General features: G+C 52.3%; 1 protein-coding gene across 1 annotated transcript in view; it reads left to right on the forward strand.

Moving 5' to 3' along the window:
- The window catches only part of IAPP (islet amyloid polypeptide), a 40,509-nt gene extending 24,207 nt beyond the window's left edge, over nucleotides 1–16,302 (forward strand). Inside the window, exons 2-4 of the mRNA XM_075341929.1 lie at nucleotides 9,757–9,855; nucleotides 9,950–10,042; nucleotides 15,794–16,302. Of these exons, the coding sequence (XP_075198044.1) occupies nucleotides 9,779–9,855; nucleotides 9,950–10,042; nucleotides 15,794–15,983 (360 nt within the window). The 5' untranslated portion in view covers nucleotides 9,757–9,778 and the 3' untranslated portion in view covers nucleotides 15,984–16,302. The remainder of the gene's footprint in view (nucleotides 1–9,756; nucleotides 9,856–9,949; nucleotides 10,043–15,793) is intronic.
- Nucleotides 16,303–20,913: the final 4,611 nt, after the last annotated feature.

The following is a 20,913-nucleotide window of genomic DNA, read 5'->3' on the forward strand; positions in this document are numbered from 1 at the left end:
GGTTATCTCCTCCTGGCACACACAGGGTTATCTCCTCCTGGCACACACTGGGTTAGCTCCTCCTGGCACACACAGGGATATCTCCTCCTGGCACACACAGGGATATCTCCTCCTTGCACACACAGGGTTATCTCCTCCTGGCACACACAGGGTTATCTCCTCCTGGCACACACAGGGTTATCTCCTCCAGGAACACACAGGGTTATCTCCTACTGGCACACACAGGGATATCTCCTCCTGGCACACACTGGGTTATCTCCTCCTGGCACACACAGGGTTATCTCCTCCTGGCACACACAGGAATATCTCCTCCTGGCACACACAGGGATATCTCCTCCTTGCACACACAGGGTTATCTCCTCCTGGCACACACTGGGTTATCTCCTCCTGGCACACACAGGGATATCTCCTCCTGGCACACACAGGGATATCTCCTCCTGGCACACACAGGGATATCTCCTCCTTGCACACACAGGGATATCTCCTCCTGGCACACACAGGGTTATCTCCTCCTGGCACACACTGGGTTATCTCCTCCTGGCACACACAGGGATATCTCCTCCTGGCACACACAGGGTTATCTCCTCCTGGCACACACTGGGTTATCTCCTCCTGGCACACACAGGGATATCTCCTCCTGGCACACACAGGGATATCTCCTCCTGGCACACACAGGGTTATCTCCTCCTGGCACACACAGGGATATCTCCTCCTGGCACACACAGGGATATCTCCTCCTGGCACACACAGGGTTATCTCCTCCTGGCACACACAGGGATATCTCCTCCTGGCACACACAGGGATATCTCCTCCTGGCACACACTGGGTTACCTCCTCCTGGCACACACAGGGTTATCTCCTCCTGGCACACACAGGGTTATCTCCTCCTGGCACACACAGGGATATCTCCTCCTGGCACACACAGGGATATCTCCTCCTGGCACACACAGGGATATCCCCTCCTGGCACACACAGGGATATCTCCTCCTGGCACACACAGGGATATCTCCTCCTGACACACACTGGGTTATCTCCTCCTGGCACACACAGGGTTATCTCCTCCTGGCACACACTGGGTTAGCTCCTCTTGGCACACACAGGGATATCTCCTCCTGGCACACACAGGGATATCTCCTCCTGGCACACACAGGGATATCTCCTCCTGGCACACACTGGGTTATCTCCTCCTGGCACACACAGGGTTATCTCCTCCTGGCACACACAGGGTTATCTCCTCCTGGCACACACAGGGTTATCTCCTCCTGGCACACACAGGGTTATCTCCTCCTGGCACACACAGGGATATCCCCTCCTGGCACACACGGGGTTATCTCCTCCTGGCACACACAGGGTTATCTCCTCCTGGCACACACAGGGATATCTCCTCCTGGCACACACAGGGATATCTCCTCCTGGCACACACAGGGATATCTCCTCCTGGCACACACTGGGTTATCTCCTCCTGGCACACACAGGGTTATCTCCTCCTGGCACACACAGGGTTATCTCCTCCTGGCACACACAGGGTTATCTCCTCCTGGCACACACAGGGTTATCTCCTCCTGGCACACACAGGGATATCCCCTCCTGGCACACACGGGGTTATCTCCTCCTGGCACACACAGGGTTATCTCCTCCTGGCACATACAGGGATATCTCCTCCTGGCACACACAGGGATATCTCCTCCTGGCACACACAGGGTTATCTCCTCCTGGCACACACAGGGTTATCTCCTCCTGGCACACACAGGGTTATCTCCTCCTGGCACACACTGGGTTATCTCCTCCTGGCACACACAGGGTTATCTCCTCCTGGCACAGACAGGGATATCTCCTCCTGGCACACACAGGGATATCTCCTCCTGGCACACACAGGGTTATCTCCTCCTGGCACACACAGCGTTATCTCCTCCTGGCACACACAGGGATATCCCCTCCTGGCACACACAGGGTTATCTCCTCCTGGCACACACAGGGATATCTCCTCCTGGCACACACAGGGTTATCTCCTCCTGGCACACACAGGGATATCTCCTCCTGGCACACACAGGGTTATCTCCTCCTGGCACACACAAGGTTATCTCCTCCTGGCACACACAGGGTTATCTCCTCCTGGCACACACAGGGATATCTCCTCCTGGCACACACAGGGATATCCCCTCCTGGCACACACAGGGATATCTCCTCCTGGCACACACAGGGTTATCTCCTCCTGGCACACACAAGGTTATCTCCTCCTGGCACACACAGGGTTATCTCCTCCTGGCACACACAGGGTTATCTCCTCCTGGCACACACAGGGATATCTCCTCCTGGCACACACAGGGATATCCCCTCCTGGCACACACAGGGATATCTCCTCCTGGCACACACAGGGATATCTCCTCCTGGCACACACAGGGATATCCCCTCCTGGCACACACAGGGATATCTCCTCCTGGCACACACAGGGTTATCTCCTCCTGGCACACACAAGGTTATCTCCTCCTGGCACACACAGGGTTATCTCCTCCTGGCACACACAGGGATATCTCCTCCTGGCACACACAGGGATATCTCCTCCTGGCACACAGGGTTATCTCCTCCTGGCACACACAGGGTTATCTCCTCCTGGCACACACAGGGATATCCCCTCCTGGCACACACAGGGATATCTCCTCCTGGCACACACAGGGATATCCCCTCCTGGCACACACAGGGATATCTCCTCCTGGCACACACAGGGATATCCCCTCCTGGCACACACAGGGTTATCTCCTCCTGGCACACACAGGGATATCTCCTCCTGGCACACACAGGGTTATCTCCTCCTGGCACACACTGGGATATCTCTTCCTGGCACACACAGGGATATCTCCTCCTGGCACACACAGGGATATCTCCTCCTGGCACACACAGGGATATCTCCTCCTGGCACACACAGGGTTATCTCCTCCTGGCACACACAGGGATATCCCCTCCTGGCACACACAGGGATATCTCCTCCTGGCACACACAGGGATATCTCCTCCTGGCACACACAGGGATATCCCCTCCTGGCACACACAGGGATATCTCCTCCTGGCACACACAGGGTTATCTCCTCCTGGCACACACAAGGTTATCTCCTCCTGGCACACACAGGGTTATCTCCTCCTGGCACACACAGGGATATCTCCTCCTGGCACACACAGGGTTATCTCCTCCTGGCACACACAGGGATATCTCCTCCTGGCACACACAGGGTTATCTCCTCCTGGCACACACAGGGTTATCTCCTCCTGGCACACACAAGGTTATCTCCTCCTGGCACACACAGGGTTATCTCCTCCTGGCACACACAGGGATATCTCCTCCTGGCACACACAGGGTTATCTCCTCCTGGCACACACAGGGTTATCTCCTCCTGGCACACACAGGGATATCTCCTCCTGGCACACACAGGGATATCCCCTCCTGGCACACACAGGGATATCTCCTCCTGGCACACACAGGGATATCCCCTCCTGGCACACACAGGGATATCTCCTCCTGGCACACACAGGGATATCCCCTCCTGGCACACACAGGGTTATCTCCTCCTGGCACACACAGGGATATCTCCTCCTGGCACACACAGGGTTATCTCCTCCTGGCACACACAGGGATATCTCCTCCTGGCATACACAGGGATATCTCCTCCTGGCACACACAGGGATATCTCCTCCTGGCACACACAGGGATATCTCCTCCTGGCACACACAGGGATATCTCCTCCTGGCACACACAGGGTTATCTCCTCCTGGCACACACAGGGATATCCCCTCCTGGCACACACAGGGTTATCTCCTCCTGGCACACACAGGGATATCCCCTCCTGGCACACACAGGGTTATCTCCTCCTGGCACACACAGGGTTATCTCCTCCTGGCACACACAGGGTTATCTCCTCCTGGCACACACAGGGTTATCTCCTCCTGGCACACACAGGGATATCTCCTCCTGGCACACACAGGGTTATCTCCTCCTGGCACACACAGGGATATCTCCTCCTGGCACACACAGGGATATCTCCTCCTGGCACACACAGGGTTATCTCCTCCTGGCACACACAGGGATATCTCCTCCTGGCACACACAGGGATATCTCCTCCTGGCACACACAGGGATATCTCCTCCTGGCACACACAGTGATATCTCCTCCTGGCACACACAGGGATATCTCCTCCTGGCACACACAGGGATATCTCCTCCTGGCACACACAGGGTTATCTCCTCCTGGCACACACAGGGTTATCTCCTCCTGGCACACACAGGGTTATCTCCTCCTGGCACACACAGGGTTATCTCCTCCTGGCACACACAGGGTTATCTCCTCCTGGCACACACGGGGTTATCTCCTCCTGGCACACACGGGGTTATCTCCTCCTGGCACACACAGGGATATCTCCTCCTGGCACACACAGGGATATCTCCTCCTGGCACACACAGGGTTATCTCCTCCTGGCACACACAGGGATATCTCCTCCTGGCACACACAGGGTTATCTCCTCCTGGCACACACAGGGTTATCTCCTCCTGGCACACACAGGGTTATCTCCTCCTGGCACACACAGGGTTATCTCCTCCTGGCACACACAGGGATATCTCCTCCTGGCACACACAGGGTTATCTCCTCCTGGCACACACAGGGTTATCTCCTCCTGGCACACACAGGGATATCTCCTCCTGGCACACACAGGGATATCTCCTCCTGGCACACACAGGGATATCTCCTCCTGGCACACACAGGGTTATCTCCTCCTGGCACACACAGGGATATCTCCTCCTGGCACACACAGGGTTATCTCCTCCTGGCACACACAGGGTTATCTCCTCCTGGCACACACAGGGATATCTCCTCCTGGCACACACAGGGTTATCTCCTCCTGGCACACACTGGGTTATCTCCTCTTGGTACACACAGGGTTAGCTCCTCCTGGCACACACTGGGTTAGCTCCTCCTGGCACACACAGGGATATCTCCTCCTGGCACACACTGGGTTATCTCCTCCTGGTACACACAGGGATATCTCCTCCTGGCACACACAGGGTTATCTCCTCCTGGCACACACAGTGATATCTCCTCCTGGCACACACAGGGTTAGCTCCTCCTGGCACACACTGGGTTAGCTCCTACTGGCACACACAGGGTTATCTCCTCCTTGCACACACAGTGATATCTCCTCCTGGCACACACTTGGTTAGCTCCTCCTGGCACACACAGGGATATCTCCTCCTGGCACACACAGGGTTAGCTCCTCCTGGTACACACAGGGTTATCTCCTCCTGGCACACACTGGGTTATCTCCTCCTGGCACACACAGGGATATCTTCTCCTGGTACACACTGGGTTAGCTCCTCCTGGTACACACAGGGTTATCTCCTCCTGGTACACACTGGGTTATCTCCTCTTGGCACACACAGGGTTAGCTCCTCCTGGCACACACTGGGTTATCTCCTCCTGGCACACACTGGGTTATCTCCTCCTGGCACACACAGGGATATCTCCTCCTGGCACACACTGGGTTAGCTCCTCCTGGCACACACAGGGTTATCTCCTCCTGGCACACACAGGGATATCTCCTCCTGGCACACACTGGGTTAGCTCCTCCTGGCACACACAGGGTTATCTCCTCCTGGCACACACAGGGATATCTCCTCCTGGCACACACTGGGTTAGCTCCTCCTGGCACACACAGGGATATCTCCTCCTGGCACACACAGGGTTATCTCCTCCTGGCACACACTGGGTTAGCTCCTCCTGGCACACACAGGGTTATCTCCTCCTGGCACACACAGGGTTTTCTCCTCCTGGCACACACTGGGTTAGCTCCTCCTGGCACACACTGGGTTAGCTCCTCCTGGCACACACAGGGTTAGCTCCTCCTGGCACACACAGGGATATCTCCTCCTGGCACACACAGGGATATTTCCTCCTGGCACACACTGGTTTAGCTCCTCCTGGCACACACAGGGTTAGATCCTCCTGGCACACACAGGGATATCTCCTCCTGGCACACACAGGGTTAGCTCCTCCTGGCACACACAGGGATATCTCCTCCTGGCACACACAGGGTTAGCTCCTCCTGGCACACACAGGGATATCTCCTCCTGGCACACACAGGGATATCTCCTCCTGGCACACACAGGGTTATCTCCTCCTGGCACATACAGGGAAATTTCTTGGCACACACAGGGTTATCTCCTCCTGGCACACACAGGGTTATCTCCTCCTGGCACACACAGGGATATCTCCTCCTGGCACACACAGGGTTATCTCCTCCTGGCACACACAGGGTTATCTCCTCCTGGCACACACAGGGATATCTCCTCCTGGCACACACTGGGTTAGCTCCTCCTGGCAGACACAGCGTTATCTCCTCCTGGCACACCCAGGGTTAGCTCCTCCTGGCAGACACAGCGTTATCTCCTCCTGGCACACACAGGGTTATCTCCTCCTGGCACACACAGGGATATCTCCTCCTGGCACACACTGGGTTAGCTCCTCCTGGCACACACAGGGATATCTCCTCCTGGCACACACTGGGTTATCTCCTCCTGGCACACACAGGGTTAGCTACTCCTGGCACACACAGGGTTATCTCCTCCTGGCACACACAGTGATATCTCCTCCTGGCACACACAGGGTTATCTCCTCCTGGCACACACTGATATCTCCTCCTGGCACACACTTGGTTAGCTCCTCCTGGCACATACAGGGATATCTCCTTCTGGCACACACAGGGTTAGCTCCTCCTGGCACACACAGGGTTATCTCCTCCTGGCACACACAGGGATATCTCCTCCTGGCACACACTGGGTTAGCTCCTCCTGGCACACACAGGGTTTTCTCCTCCTGGCACACACTGGGTTACCTCCTCCTGGCACACACTGGGTTAGCTCCTCCTGGCACACACAGGGTTAGCTCCTCCTGGCACACACAGGGATATCTCCTCCTGGCACACACAGGGATATCTCGTCCTGGCACACACAGGGATATCTCCTCCTGGCACACACAGGGATATCTCCTCCTGGAACACACAGGGATATCTCCTCCTGGCACACACAGAGATATCTCCTCCTGGCACACACAGGGATATCTCCTCCTGGCACACACAGTGATATCTCCTCCTGGCACACACTTGGTTAGCTCCTCCTGGCACACACAGGGATATCTCCTCCTGGCACACACAGGGATATCTCCTCCTGGCACACACAGGGATATCTCCTTCTGGCACACACTGGGTTAGCTCCTCCTGGCACACACTGGGTTACCTCCTCCTGGCACACACTGGGTTAGCTCCTCCTGGCACACACAGGGTTAGCTCCTCCTGGCACACACAGGGTTAGCTCCTCCTAGCACACACAGGGATATCTCCTCCTGGCACACACAGGGATATCTCCTCCTGGCACACACAGGGTTATCTCCTCCTGGCACACACAGGGATATCTCCTCCTGGCACACACAGGGTTAGCTCCTCCTGGCACACACAGGGATATCTCCTCCTGGCACACACAGGGTTAGCTCCTCCTGGCACACACAGGGTTAGCTCCTCCTGGCACACACAGGGATATCTCCTCCTGGCACACACAGGGTTAGCTCCTCCTGGCACACACAGGGATATCTCCTCCTGGCACACACAGGGATATCTCCTCCTGGCACACACAGGGTTAGCTCCTCCTGGCACACACAGGGATATCTCCTCCTGGCACACACAGGGTTAGCTCCTCCTGGCACACACAGGGATATCTCCTCCTGGCACACACAGGGTTAGCTCCTCCTGGCACACACAGGGATATCTCCTCCTGGCACACACAGGGTTAGCTCCTCCTGGCACACACAGGGATATCTCCTCCTGGCACACACAGGGTTAGCTCCTCCTGGCACACATAGGGTTAGCTCCTCCTGGCACACACTGGGTTAGCTCCTCCTGGCACACACTGGGTTAGCTCCTCCTGGCACACAAAGGGTTAGCTCCTCCTGGCACACACAGGGATATCTCCTCCTGGCACACACAGGGTTAGCTCCTCCTGGCACACACAGGGATATCTCCTCCTGGCACACACAGGGTTAGCTCCTCCTTGCACACACAGGGTTAGCTCCTCCTGGCACACACTGGGTTAGCTCCTCCTGGCACACACTGGGTTAGCTCCTCCTGGCACACACAGGGTTAGCTCCTCCTGGCACACACAGGGATATCTCCTCCTGGCACACACAGGGTTAGCTCCTCCTGGCACACACTGGGATAGCTCCTCCTAGCACACACAGGGATATCTCCTCCTGGCACACACAGGGTTAGCTCCTCCTTGCACACACAGGGTTAGCTCTTCCTGGCACACACTGGGTTAGCTCCTCCTGGCACACACTGGGTTAGCTCCTTCTGGCACACACTAGGTTAGCTCCTCCTTGCACACACAGGGTTAGCTCCTCCTGGCACACACTGGGTTAGCTCCTCCTGGCACACACTGGGTTAGCTCCTCCTGGCACACACTGGGTTAGCTCCTCCTGGCCCACACAGGGTTAGCTCCTCCTGGCACAAACTAGGTTAGCTCCTCCTGGCACACACTGGGTTAGCTCCTCCTGGCACACACTGGGTTAGCTCCTCCTGGCACACACAGGGTTAGCTCCTCCTGGCACACACAGGGTTAGTCCTCCTGGCACATACAGGGTTTTCTCTTCCTGGCACACACTGGGTTAGCTCCTCCTGGCACACACTGGGTTAGCTCTTCCTGGCACACACTGGGTTAGCTCCTCCTGGCACACACTGGGTTAGCTCCTCCTGGCACACACTGGGTTAGCTCCTCCTGGCACACACAGGGTTAGCTCCTCCTGGCACACACAGGGTTAGTCCTCCTGGCACACACAGGGTTTTCTCTTCCTGGCACACACTGGGTTAGCTCCTCCTGGCACACACTGGGTTAGCGCCTCCTGGCACACACTGGGTTAGCTCCTCCTGGCACACACTGGGTTAGCTCCTCCTGGCACACACTAGGTTAGCTCCTCCTGGCACACACAGGGTTAGCTCCTCCTGGCACACACAGGGTTAGTCCTCCTGGCACACACAGGGTTTTCTCTTCCTGGCACACACTGGGTTAGCTCCTCCTGGCACACACTGGGTTAGCTCCTCCTGCAACACACAGGGTTAGCTCCTCCTGGCACACACAGGGTTATCTCCTCTTGGCACACACTGGGTTAGCTCCTCCTGGCACACACAGGGTTAGCTCCTCCTGGCACACACAGGGTTAGTCCTCCTGGCACACACAGGGTTTTCTCTTCCTGGCACACACTGGGTTAGCTCCTCCTGGCACACACTGGGTTAGCTCCTCCTGGCACACACTGGGTTAGCTCCTCCTGGCACACACTGGGTTAGCTCCTCCTAGCACACACTAGGTTAGCTCCTCCTGGCACACACAGGGTTAGCTCCTCCTGGCACACACAGGGTTAGTCCTCCTGGCACACACAGGGTTTTCTCTTCCTGGCACACACTGGGTTAGCTCCTCCTGGCACACACTGGGTTAGCTCCTCCTGGCACACTCTGGGTTAGCTCCTCCTGGCACACACAGGGTTATCTCCTCCTGGCACACACAGGGTTAGCTCCTCCTGGCACACACAGGGTTATCTCCTCTTGGCACACACTGGGTTAGCTCCTCCTGGCACACACTGGGTTAGCTCCTCCTGGCACACACTGGGTTAGCTCCTCCTGGCACACACATGGTGGCAGTGCTATATTAGGGGTCTTTGTCTCTTACCCTCCAGTTTTCGCCCCTCAGACGTCACCATGAGCCACTTTGCGCTGAGCCTCCTCCTGTTTGCGTCTGTGACCCTGAGCTGTCTGGACTCCGCCCCCGCGGATCGGTGAGTGTGCCCCTCGTGGGCAGAGTGGTGGGCGGGGCTTACGCTCCATTTGCCCGGGGTCATGTGACCTCACTGCGTTATTTTATGTCTCCAGAATAAGGATCAGCGACATCTCCAATGAGAAGGAATGGAGCCTGACCCTGCGGAGCCCCCTGCGCCCCCCGCCGGAGGCCCCCCGACACAAGAGGTACTGCAGAGCATCGCACCTTCACTGATACACAGAGATATGCTGCAGATTGTTACACCACTGACCTCTCTGCAGAGCATCGCACCTTCACTGACACACAGAGATATGCTGCAGATTATCACCCACTGACCTCTCTGCAGAGCATCGCACCTTCACTGACACAGAGATATCCTGCAGATTGTTACACCACTGACCTCTCTGCAGAGCATCGCTCCTCTACTGACACACAGATATGCTGCAGATTATCACCCACTGACCCCTCTGCAGAGCATCGCTCCTCTACTGACACAGAGATATGCTGCAGATTATTACACCACTGACCTCTCTGCAGAGCATCGCTCCTCTACTGACACAGAGATATGCTGCAGATTATCACCCACTGACCTCTCTGCAGAGCATCGCTCCTCTACTGACACACAGAGATATGCTGCAGATTATTACACCACTGACCTCTCTGCAGAGCATCGCTCCTCTACTGACACACAGAGATATGCTGCAGATTATTACACCACTGACCTCTCTGCAGAGCATCGCTCCTCTACTGACACACAGAGATATGCTGCAGATTATTACACCACTGACCTCTCTGCAGAGCATCGCTCCTCTACTGACACAGAGATATGCTGCAGATTATCACCCACTGACCCCTCTGCAGAGCATCGCTCCTCTACTGACACACAGATATGCTGCAGATTGTTACACCACTGACCTCTCTGCAGAGCATCGCTCCTCTACTGACACAGAGATATGCTGCAGATTATCACCCACTGACCTCTCTGCAGAGCATCGCTCCTCTACTGACACAGAGATATGCTGCAGATTATCACCCACTGACCCCTCTGCAGAGCATCGCTCCTCTACTGACACAGAGATATGCTGCAGATTATCACCCACTGACCTCTCTGCAGAGCATCGCACCTCTACTGACAGAGATATCCTGCAGATTGTTACACCACTGACCTCTCTGCAGAGCATTGCTCCTCCACTGACACACATATATGCTGCAGATTATCACCCACTGACCTCTCTGCAGAGCATCGCTCCTCCACTGACAGAGATATGCTGCAGATTATCACCCACTGACCTCTCTGCAGAGCATCGCTCCTCCACTGACAGAGATATGCTGCAGATTATCACCCACTGACCTCTCTGCAGAGCATCGCACCTCTACTGACACAGAGATATGCTGTAGATTATCACCCACTGACCTCTCTGCAGAGCATCGCTCCTCTACTGACACACATATATGCTGCAGATTATCACCCACTGACCTCTCTGCAGAGCATCGCTCCTCCACTGACACAGAGATATGCTGCAGATTATCACACCACTGACCTCTCTGCAGAGCATCGCTCCTCCACTGACAGAGATATGCTGCAGATTATCACCCCACTGACCTCTCTGCAGAGCATCGCTCCTCTACTGACAGAGATATGCTGCAGATTATCACCCACTGACCTCTCTGCAGAGCATCGCTCCTCCACTGACACACAGATATGCTGCAGATTATCACCCACTGACCTCTCTGCAGAGCATCGCTCCTCTACTGACAGAGATATGCTGCAGATTATCACCCACTGACCTCTCTGCAGAGCATCGCTCCTCCACTGACACACAGATATGCTGCAGATTATCACCCACTGACCTCTCTGCAGAGCATCGCTCCTCCACTGACAGAGATATGCTGCAGATTGTTACACCACTGACCTCTCTGCAGAGCATCGCTCCTCTACTGACAGAGATATGCTGCAGATTGTTACACCACTGACCTCTCTGCAGAGCATCACTCCTCTACTGACACACAGATATGCTGCAGATTATCACCCACTGACCTCTCTGCAGAGCATCGCTCCTCTACTGCCAGAGATATGCTGCAGATTATCACCCACTGACCTCTCTGCAGAGCATCGCTCCTCCACTGACAGAGATATGCTGCAGATTATCACCCACTGACCCCTCTGCAGAGCATCGCTCCTCTACTGACACAGAGATATGCTGCAGATTATCACCCACTGACCTCTCTGCAGAGCATCGCTCCTCTACTGACACAGAGATATGCTGATTATCACCCACTGACCTCTCTGCAGAGCATCGCTCCTCTACTGACACACAGATATGCTGCAGATTATCACCCACTGACCTCTCTGCAGAGCATCGCTCCTCCACTGACAGAGATATGCTGCAGATTATCACCCCACTGACCTCTCTGCAGAGAATCGCTCCTCTACTGACACAGAGATATGCTGCAGATTATCACCCACTGACCTCTCTGCAGAGCATCGCTCCTCCACTGACAGAGATATGCTGCAGATTATCACCCACTGACCTCTCTGCAGAGCATCGCTCCTCTACTGACACAGAGATATGATGCAGATTATCACCCACTGACCTCTCTGCAGAGCATCGCTTCTCCACTGACAGAGATATGCTGCAGATTGTTACACCACTGACCTCTCTGCAGAGCATCACTCCTCTACTGACACACAGATATGCTGCAGATTATCACCCACTGACCTCTCTGCAGAGCATCGCTCCTCTACTGACAGAGATATGCTGCAGATTATCACCCACTGACCTCTCTGCAGAGCATCGCTCCTCCACTGACAGAGATATGCTGCAGATTATCACCCCACTGACCTCTCTGCAGAGCATCGCTCCTCTACTGACACACAGATATGCTGCAGATTATCACCCACTGACCTCTCTGTAGAGCATCGCTCCTCCACTGACAGAGATATTCTGCAGATTATCACCCCACTGACCTCTCTGCAGAGCATCGCACCTCTACTGACAGAGATATGCTGCAGATTATTACACCACTGATCTCTCTGCAGAGCATCGCTCCTCCACCTCCTGACAGATACATAGTGATATATCCTGCAGATTATTACACCACTGACCTCTCTGCAGAGCATCGCTCCTCCACCTCCTGACAGATACATAGTGATATATCCTGCAGATTATTACACCACTGACCTCTCTGCAGAGCATCGCTCCTCCACCTCCTGACAGATACATAGTGATATATCCTGCAGATTATTACACCTTCCCATCTCTGCAGAGCATCACTCCTCCACCTCCTGACAGATACATAGTGATATATCCTGCAGATGATTACACCTTCCCATCTCTGCAGAGCATCGCTCCTCCACCTCCTGACAGATACATAGTGATATATCCTGCAGATTATTACACCACTGACCTCTCTGCAGAGCATCGCTCCTCCACCTGCTGACAGATACATAGTGATATATCCTGCAGATTATTACACCACTGACCTCTCTGCAGAGCATCGCTCCTCCACCTCCTGACAGATACATAGTGATATATCCTGCAGATTATTACACCACTGACCTCTCTGCAGAGCATCGCTCCTCCACCTCCTGACAGATACATAGTGATATATCCTGCAGATTATTACACCTCTGACCTCTCTGCAGAGCATCGCTCCTCCACCTCCTGACACATACATAGTGATATATCCTGCAGATTATCACACCTTCCCATCTCTGCAGAGCATCGCTCCTCCACCTCCTGACAGATACATAGTGATATATCCTGCAGATTATTACACCTTCCCATCTCTGCAGAGCATCACTCCTCCACCTCCTGACAGATACATAGTGATATATCCTGCAGATTATTACACCTTCCCATCTCTGCAGAGCATCACTCCTCCACCTCCTGACAGATACATAGTGATATATCCTGCAGATTATTACACCTTCCCATCTCTGCAGAGCATCGCTCCTCCACCTCCTGACAGATACATAGTGATATATCCTGCAGATTATTACACCTTCCCATCTCTGCAGAGCATCACTCCTCCACCTCCTGACAGATACATAGTGATATATCCTGCAGATTATTACACCTTCCCATCTCTGCAGAGCATCACTCCTCCACCTCCTGACAGATACATAGTGATATATCCTGCAGATTATTACACCTTCCCATATCTGCAGAGCATCACTCCTCCACCTCCTGACAGATACATAGTGATATATCCTGCAGATTATTACACCTTCCCATCTCTGCAGAGCATCGCTCCTCCACCTCCTGACAGATACATAGTGATATATCCTGCAGATTATTACACAACTGACCTCTGCAGAGCATCGCTCCTCCACCTCCTGACACATACATAGTGATATATCCTGCAGATTATTACACCACTGATCTCTCTGCAGAGCATCGCTCCTCCACCTCCTGACACATACATAGTGATATATCCTGCAGATTATTACACCACTGACCTCTCTGCAGAGCATCGCTCCTCCACCTCCTGACAGATATACAGTGATATATCCTGCAGATTATTATACCTTCCCTTCTCCGCAGAACATCGCTCCTCCACCTCCTAACAGATACATAGTGATATATCCTGCAGATTATTACACCTTCACCTCTCTGCAGAGTATCGCTCCTCCACCTCCTGACAGATACATAGTGATATATCCTGCAGATTATTACACCTTCACCTCTCTGCAGAGTATCGCTCCTCCACCTCCTGACACATACATAGTGATATATCCTGCAGATTATTACACCACTGATCTCTGCAGAGCATCGCTCCTCCACCTCCTGACAGATACATAGTGATATATCCTGCAGATTATTACACCTTCACCTCTCTGCAGAGTATCGCTCCTCCACCTCCTGACACATACATAGTGATATATCCTGCAGATTATTACACCACTGATCTCTGCAGAGCATCGCTCCTCCACCTCCTGACAGATACACAGTGATATATCCTGCAGATTATTACACCTTCCCCTATCTGCAGAGCATCGCTCCTCCACCTCCTGACAGATACATAGTGATATATCCTGCAGATTATTACACCACTGACCTCTCTGCAGAGCATCGCTCCTCCACCTCCTGACAGATACATAGTGATATATTATCTGCAGATTATTACACCACTGACCTCTCTGCAGAGCATCGCTCCTCCACCTCCTGACAGATACATAGTGATATATCCTGCAGATTATTACACCACTGATCTCTGCAGAGCATCGCTCCTCCACCTCCTGACAGATACATAGTGATATATCCTGCAGATTATTACACCTTCCCCTCTCTGCAGAGCATCGCTCCTCCACCTCCTGACAGATAGATAGTGATATAGCCTGCAGAGTATTACACCACTGACCTCTCTGCAGAGCATCGCTCCTCCACCTCCTGACAGATACATAGTGATATATCCTGCAGATTATTACACCACTGATCTCTCTGCAGAGCATCGCTCCTCCCCCTCCTGACAGATACATAGTAATATATCCTGCAGATTATTACACCACTGACCTCTCTGCAGAGCATCGCTCCTCCACCTCCTGACAGATATATAGTGATATATCCTGCAGATTATTACACCACTGACCTCCCTGCAGAGTATTGCTCCTCCACCTCCTGACAGATACATAGTGATATATCCTGCAGAGTATTACACCACTGACCTCTCTGCAGAGCATCGCTCCTCCACCTCCTGACACATACATAGTGATATATTCTGCAGATTATTACACCACTGACCTCTCTGCAGAGCATCGCTCCTCCACCTCCTGACAGATACATAGTGATATATCCTGCAGATTATTACACCTTCCCCTCTCTGCAGAGCATCGCTCCTCCACCTCCTGACAGATACACAGTGATATATCCTGCAGATTATCACACCCTCCCCTCTCTGCAGAGCGTTGCTGTGCATTTTGCTGTAATTCCCGCTGTTTTCTTCTTGTCTCGCAGGAGTCAGGTGGAGAAGCGGAGGTGTAATACGGCGACCTGCGTCACGCAGCGTTTGGCCGACTTCTTGGTGAGATCGAGCAATAACCTGGGTCCGGTCTATGCGCCCACAAACGTGGGATCTTTTGCTTACGGGAAACGGGACATTGTGGGTCTTCTACGGCGGGAATCCTTCGACTATCTCCAGCAATAGCCAATCACGTCGCTCTGGGATCCGCTGCCAGAGAAGAGCGATCGCCAAACCGTAACTAAAATACCGTAATATCTGCGGAGACTTCAGCGACATCCGCGCCCTCCCCACCCCGGCTGCGTCCCGAGGATCAGACGGCCCTACACAGAGCAAGAGCGGCGGGGTGGAGACCCCACTCACTGCACGGGGACCCCGAAATATGGAGGAGCAACCACCAAAAAGCGGAAATGAGAAAGCCCTGCTGCAGAGTGTGCTGTGCTGCACTATACTCCGGAGCTGCACTCATTAAAGCCACCAATCCCCAGGAGATTCCTATATACCCTATAGCAGGGCTATATATACTGGCGCTATCAGGCTGATTCTATACAGACCTTTAGTTGTCGCTCGGATGTTTAGGTTCTGAAACACAAGCAAGTAAAGTCTGTAAAATGAGCAGCTTTTTGAGTGACAGCAGCAGCCGATCAGCTGACAGCTGGGGGCGTATTCCTAGTTATCCCCGCCCCCCTGTCCTTCCCCTGTTATTTATGCTAATTTTACTATAGAATCGTTTTACTAAGTGACTAGAAGGACCTGTGCTGATGTCATACCCATGTGACCAGAAGGGGCGGGGCCTCAGCCAACAGAAAAATAATGTTTCTTCCTGCTATCGGCTATGAGGCCCCGCCCCTTCTGGTCACATGGGTATGACATCAGCACAGGTCCTTCTAGTCACTTAGTAAAACGATTCTATAGTAAAATTAGCATAAATAACGGGGGGAAGGACAGGGGGGCGGGGATAACTAGGAACACGCCCCCAGCTATCAGCTGATCGGCTGCTGCTGTCACTCAAAAAACTGCTCATTTTACAGACTTTACTTGCTTGTGTTTCTAAACCTAAACATCCGAGCGACAACTAAAGGTCTGTAGAGAATCAGCCTGATAGCGCCAGTATATATAGCAGAATAGCAGAATAGTGAGTGCAGCTCTGGAGTATAATACAGGAGGTAACTCAGGATCAGTAATGTAATGTATGTACACAGTGACTGCACCAGCAGAATAGTGAGTGCAGCTCTAGAGTATAATACAGGAGGTAACTCAGGATCAGTAATGTATGTACACAGTGACTGCACCAGCAGAATAGTGAGTGCAGCTCTGGAGTATAATACAGGAGGTAACTAAGGATCAGTAATGTATGTACACAGTGACTGCACCAGCAGAATAGTGAGTGCAGCTCTGGAGTATAATACAGGAGGTAACTAAGGATCAGTAATGTATGTACACAGTGACTGCACCAGCAGAATAGTGAGTGCAGCTCTGGAGTATAATACAGGAGGCAACTCAGGATCAGTAATGTATGTACACAGTGACTGCACCAGCAGAATAGTGAGTGCAGCTCTGGAGTATAACACAGGAGGTAACTCAGGATCAGTAATGTATGTACACAGTGACTGCACCAGCAGAATAGTGAGTGCAGCTCTGGAGTATAATACAGGAGGTAACTAAGGATCAGTAATGTATGTACACAGTGACTGCACCAGCAGAATAGTGAGTGCAGCTCTGGAGTATAATACAGGAGGTAACTCAGCATCAGTAATGTATGTACACAGTGACTGCACCAGCAGAATAGTGAGTGCAGCTCTGGAGTATAATACAGCAGGTAACTCAGGATCAGTAATGTAATGTATGCACACAGTGACTGCACCAGCAGAATAGTGAGTGCAGCTCTGGAGTATAATACAGCAGGTAACTCAGGATCAGTAATGTATGCACACAGTGACTGCACCAGCAGAATAATGAGTACAGCTCTGGAGTATAATACAGCAGGTAACTCAGGATCAGTAATGTATGCACACAGTGACTGCACCAGCAGAATAATGAGTGCAGCTCTGGAGTATAATACAGCAGGTAACTCAGGATCAGTAATGTATGTACACAGTGACTGCACCAGCAGAATAGTGAGTGCAGCTCTGGAGTATAATACAGGAGGTAGCTCAGGATCAGTAATGTATGTACACAGTGACTGCACCAGCAGAATAGTGAGTGCAGCTCTGGAGTATAATATAGGAGGTAACTCAGGATCAGTAATGTATGTACACAGTGACTGCACCAGCAGAATAGTGAGTGCAGCTCTGGAGTAATGTATGTACACAGTGACTGCACCAGCAGAATAGTGAGTGCAGCTCTGGAGTATAATATAGGAGGTAACTCAGGATCAGTAATGTATGTACACAGTGACTGCACCAGCAGAATAGTGAGTGCAGCTCTGGAGTAATGTATGTACACAGTGACTGCACCAGCAGAATAGTGAGTGCAGCTCTGGAGTAATGTATGTACACAGTGACTGCACCAGCAGAATAGTGAGTGCAGCTCTGGAGTAATGTATGTACACAGTGACTGCTCCAGCAGAATAGTGAGTGCAGCTCTGGAGTATAATACAGGAGGTAACTCAGGATCAGTAATGTATGTACACAGTGACTGCTCCAGCAGAATAGTGAGTGCAGCTCTGGAGTATAATACAGGATAGATTATGGGATGTTTGTGGAGTGACTTGATTATTTATGGAGTATTTCTCTTAATGTGACCTATAATTTTGGTTTCTGATGTGACCGACATTTTCACATAACTGCAGTGATGTCATAGGCCTGATGACATCATCAGTGGTCGGAGCACAGTTGGTGCCTTGTTGCTGCTGTTGGTGGGGGTCTCTTCTGCCGCAGTGTGGGGCGGGGGAGGGGAGGATGATGGGTGTCGCAGATGCAGGGTACTTCAGTTAATGCTCCGGTTTCGCTCTCCTCGTGCCGCGGTGCGCTCTCATCTCTACCGCCCTGGTACCATTGGACAGTGCCTTCTCTCCCATCAACCTTCTCATCCGCATTTTTCCTCACTTCGGCATGTAGAGTAACGGCCTTAGTGTTTTCTAAAAATATTCTCAATATTGTAAAAACTAAAACTGCAGAAAAATAAACCGTGGTGAATTACTGCAAGAGCTTTACTATGTAAATAATGAAAAATAAAAATATATGAGAAAGAGTCGTCTCTGAATGCATATCTGAAATCCCTGAAATACTCTGTGCTGCTGGGACCTGCTTCTTCCTCTGTATCTCTGTGACCTCCTATAAGATCAGTCCCCTCCTCTCCTGAAATACTCTGTGCTGCTGGGTCCTGCTCCTTCCTCTATGTATCTCTGTGTCCTCCTATAAGATCAGCACTCTCCTCTCCTGAAATACTCTGTGCTGCTGGGTCCTGCTCCTTCCTCTATGTATCTCTGTGTCCTCCTATAAGATCAGTGTTCTCCTCTCCTGAAATACTCTGTGCTGCTCGCGACTCGCTCCTTCCTCTATGTATCTCTGTGTCCTCCTATATTTATAAGATCAGTGCTCTCCTCTCCTGAAATACTCTGTGCTGCTGGGACCTGCTCCTTCCTCTGTATCTCTGTGTCCTCCTATAAGATCAGTGCTCTCCTCTCCTGAAATACTCTGTGCTGCTGGGTCCTGCTCCTTCCTCTATGTATCTCTGTGTCCTCCTATAAGATCAGTGTTCTCCTCTCCTGAAATACTCTGTGCTGCTCGCGACTCGCTCCTTCCCCTATGTATCTCTGTGTCCTCCTATATTTATAAGATCAGTGCTCTCCTCTCCTGAAATACTCTGTGCTGCTGGGACCTGCTCCTTCCTCTGTATCTCTGTGTCCTCCTATAAGATCAGTGCTCTCCTCTCCTGAAATACTCTGTGCTGCTGGGACTTGCTCCTTCCTCTGTATCTCTGTGTCCTCCTATAAGATCAGCGCTCTCCTCTCCTGAAATACTCTGTGCTGCTGGGACCTGCTCCTTCCTCTATGTATCTCTGTGACCTCCTATAAGATCAGTGCTCTCCTCTCCTGAAATACTCTGTGCTGCTGGGAACTGCTCCTTCCTCTATGTATCTCTGTATCTCCTATAAGATCAGTGCTCTCCTCTCCTGAAATACTCTGTGCTGCGGGGACCTGCTCCTTCCTCTGTATCTCTGTGTCCTCCTATATTTATAAGATCAGTGCTCTCCTCTCCTGAAATACTCTGTGCTGCTGGGACCTGCTCCTTCCTCTGTATCTCTGTGTCCTCCTATAAGATCAGTGCTCTCCTCTCCTGAAATACTCTGTGCTGCTGGGACTTGCTCCTTCCTCTGTATCTCTGTGTCCTCCTATAAGATCAGCGCTCTCCTCTCCTGAAATACTCTGTGCTGCGGGGACCTGCTCCTTCCTCTATGTATCTCTGTGTCCTCCTATAAGATCAGCGCTCTCCTCTCCTGAAATACTCTGTGCTGCGGGGACCTGCTCCTTCCTCTGTATCTCTGTGTCCTCCTATAAGATCAGCGCTCTCCTCTCCTGAAATACTCTGTGCTGCTGGGACCTGCTCCTTCCTCTGTATCTCTGTGTCCTCCTATAAGATCAGCGCTCTCCTCTCCTGAAATACTCTGTGCTGCAGGGACCTGCTCCTTCCTCTATGTATCTCTGTGTCCTCCTATAAGATCAGCGCTCTCCTCTCCTGAAATACTCTGTGCTGCTGGGACCTGCTCCTTCCTCTATGTATCTCTGTGTCCTCCTATAAGATCAGTGCTCTCCTCTCCTGAAATACTCTGTGCTGCTGGGTCCTGCTCCTTCCTCTATGTATCTCTGTGTCCTCCTATAAGATCAGCGCTCTCCTCTCCTGAAATACTCTGTGCTGCTGGGACCTGCTCCTTCCTCTATGTATCTCTGTGTCCTCCTATAAGATCAGTGCTCTCCTCTCCTGAAATACTCTGTGCTGCTGGGACCTGCTCCTTCCTCTATGTATCTCTGTGTCCTCCTATAAGATCAGCGCTCTCCTCTCCTGAAATACTCTGTGCTGCGGGGACCTGCTCCTTCCTCTATGTATCTCTGTGTCCTTCTATAAGATTAGTGCACTCCTCTCCTGAAATACTCTGTGCTGCTGGGAGCTGCTCC

Source organism: Anomaloglossus baeobatrachus, chromosome 4, assembly GCF_048569485.1.
Source record: "Anomaloglossus baeobatrachus isolate aAnoBae1 chromosome 4, aAnoBae1.hap1, whole genome shotgun sequence".
In the NCBI taxonomy this organism is placed as follows: Eukaryota; Metazoa; Chordata; class Amphibia; order Anura; family Aromobatidae; genus Anomaloglossus; species Anomaloglossus baeobatrachus.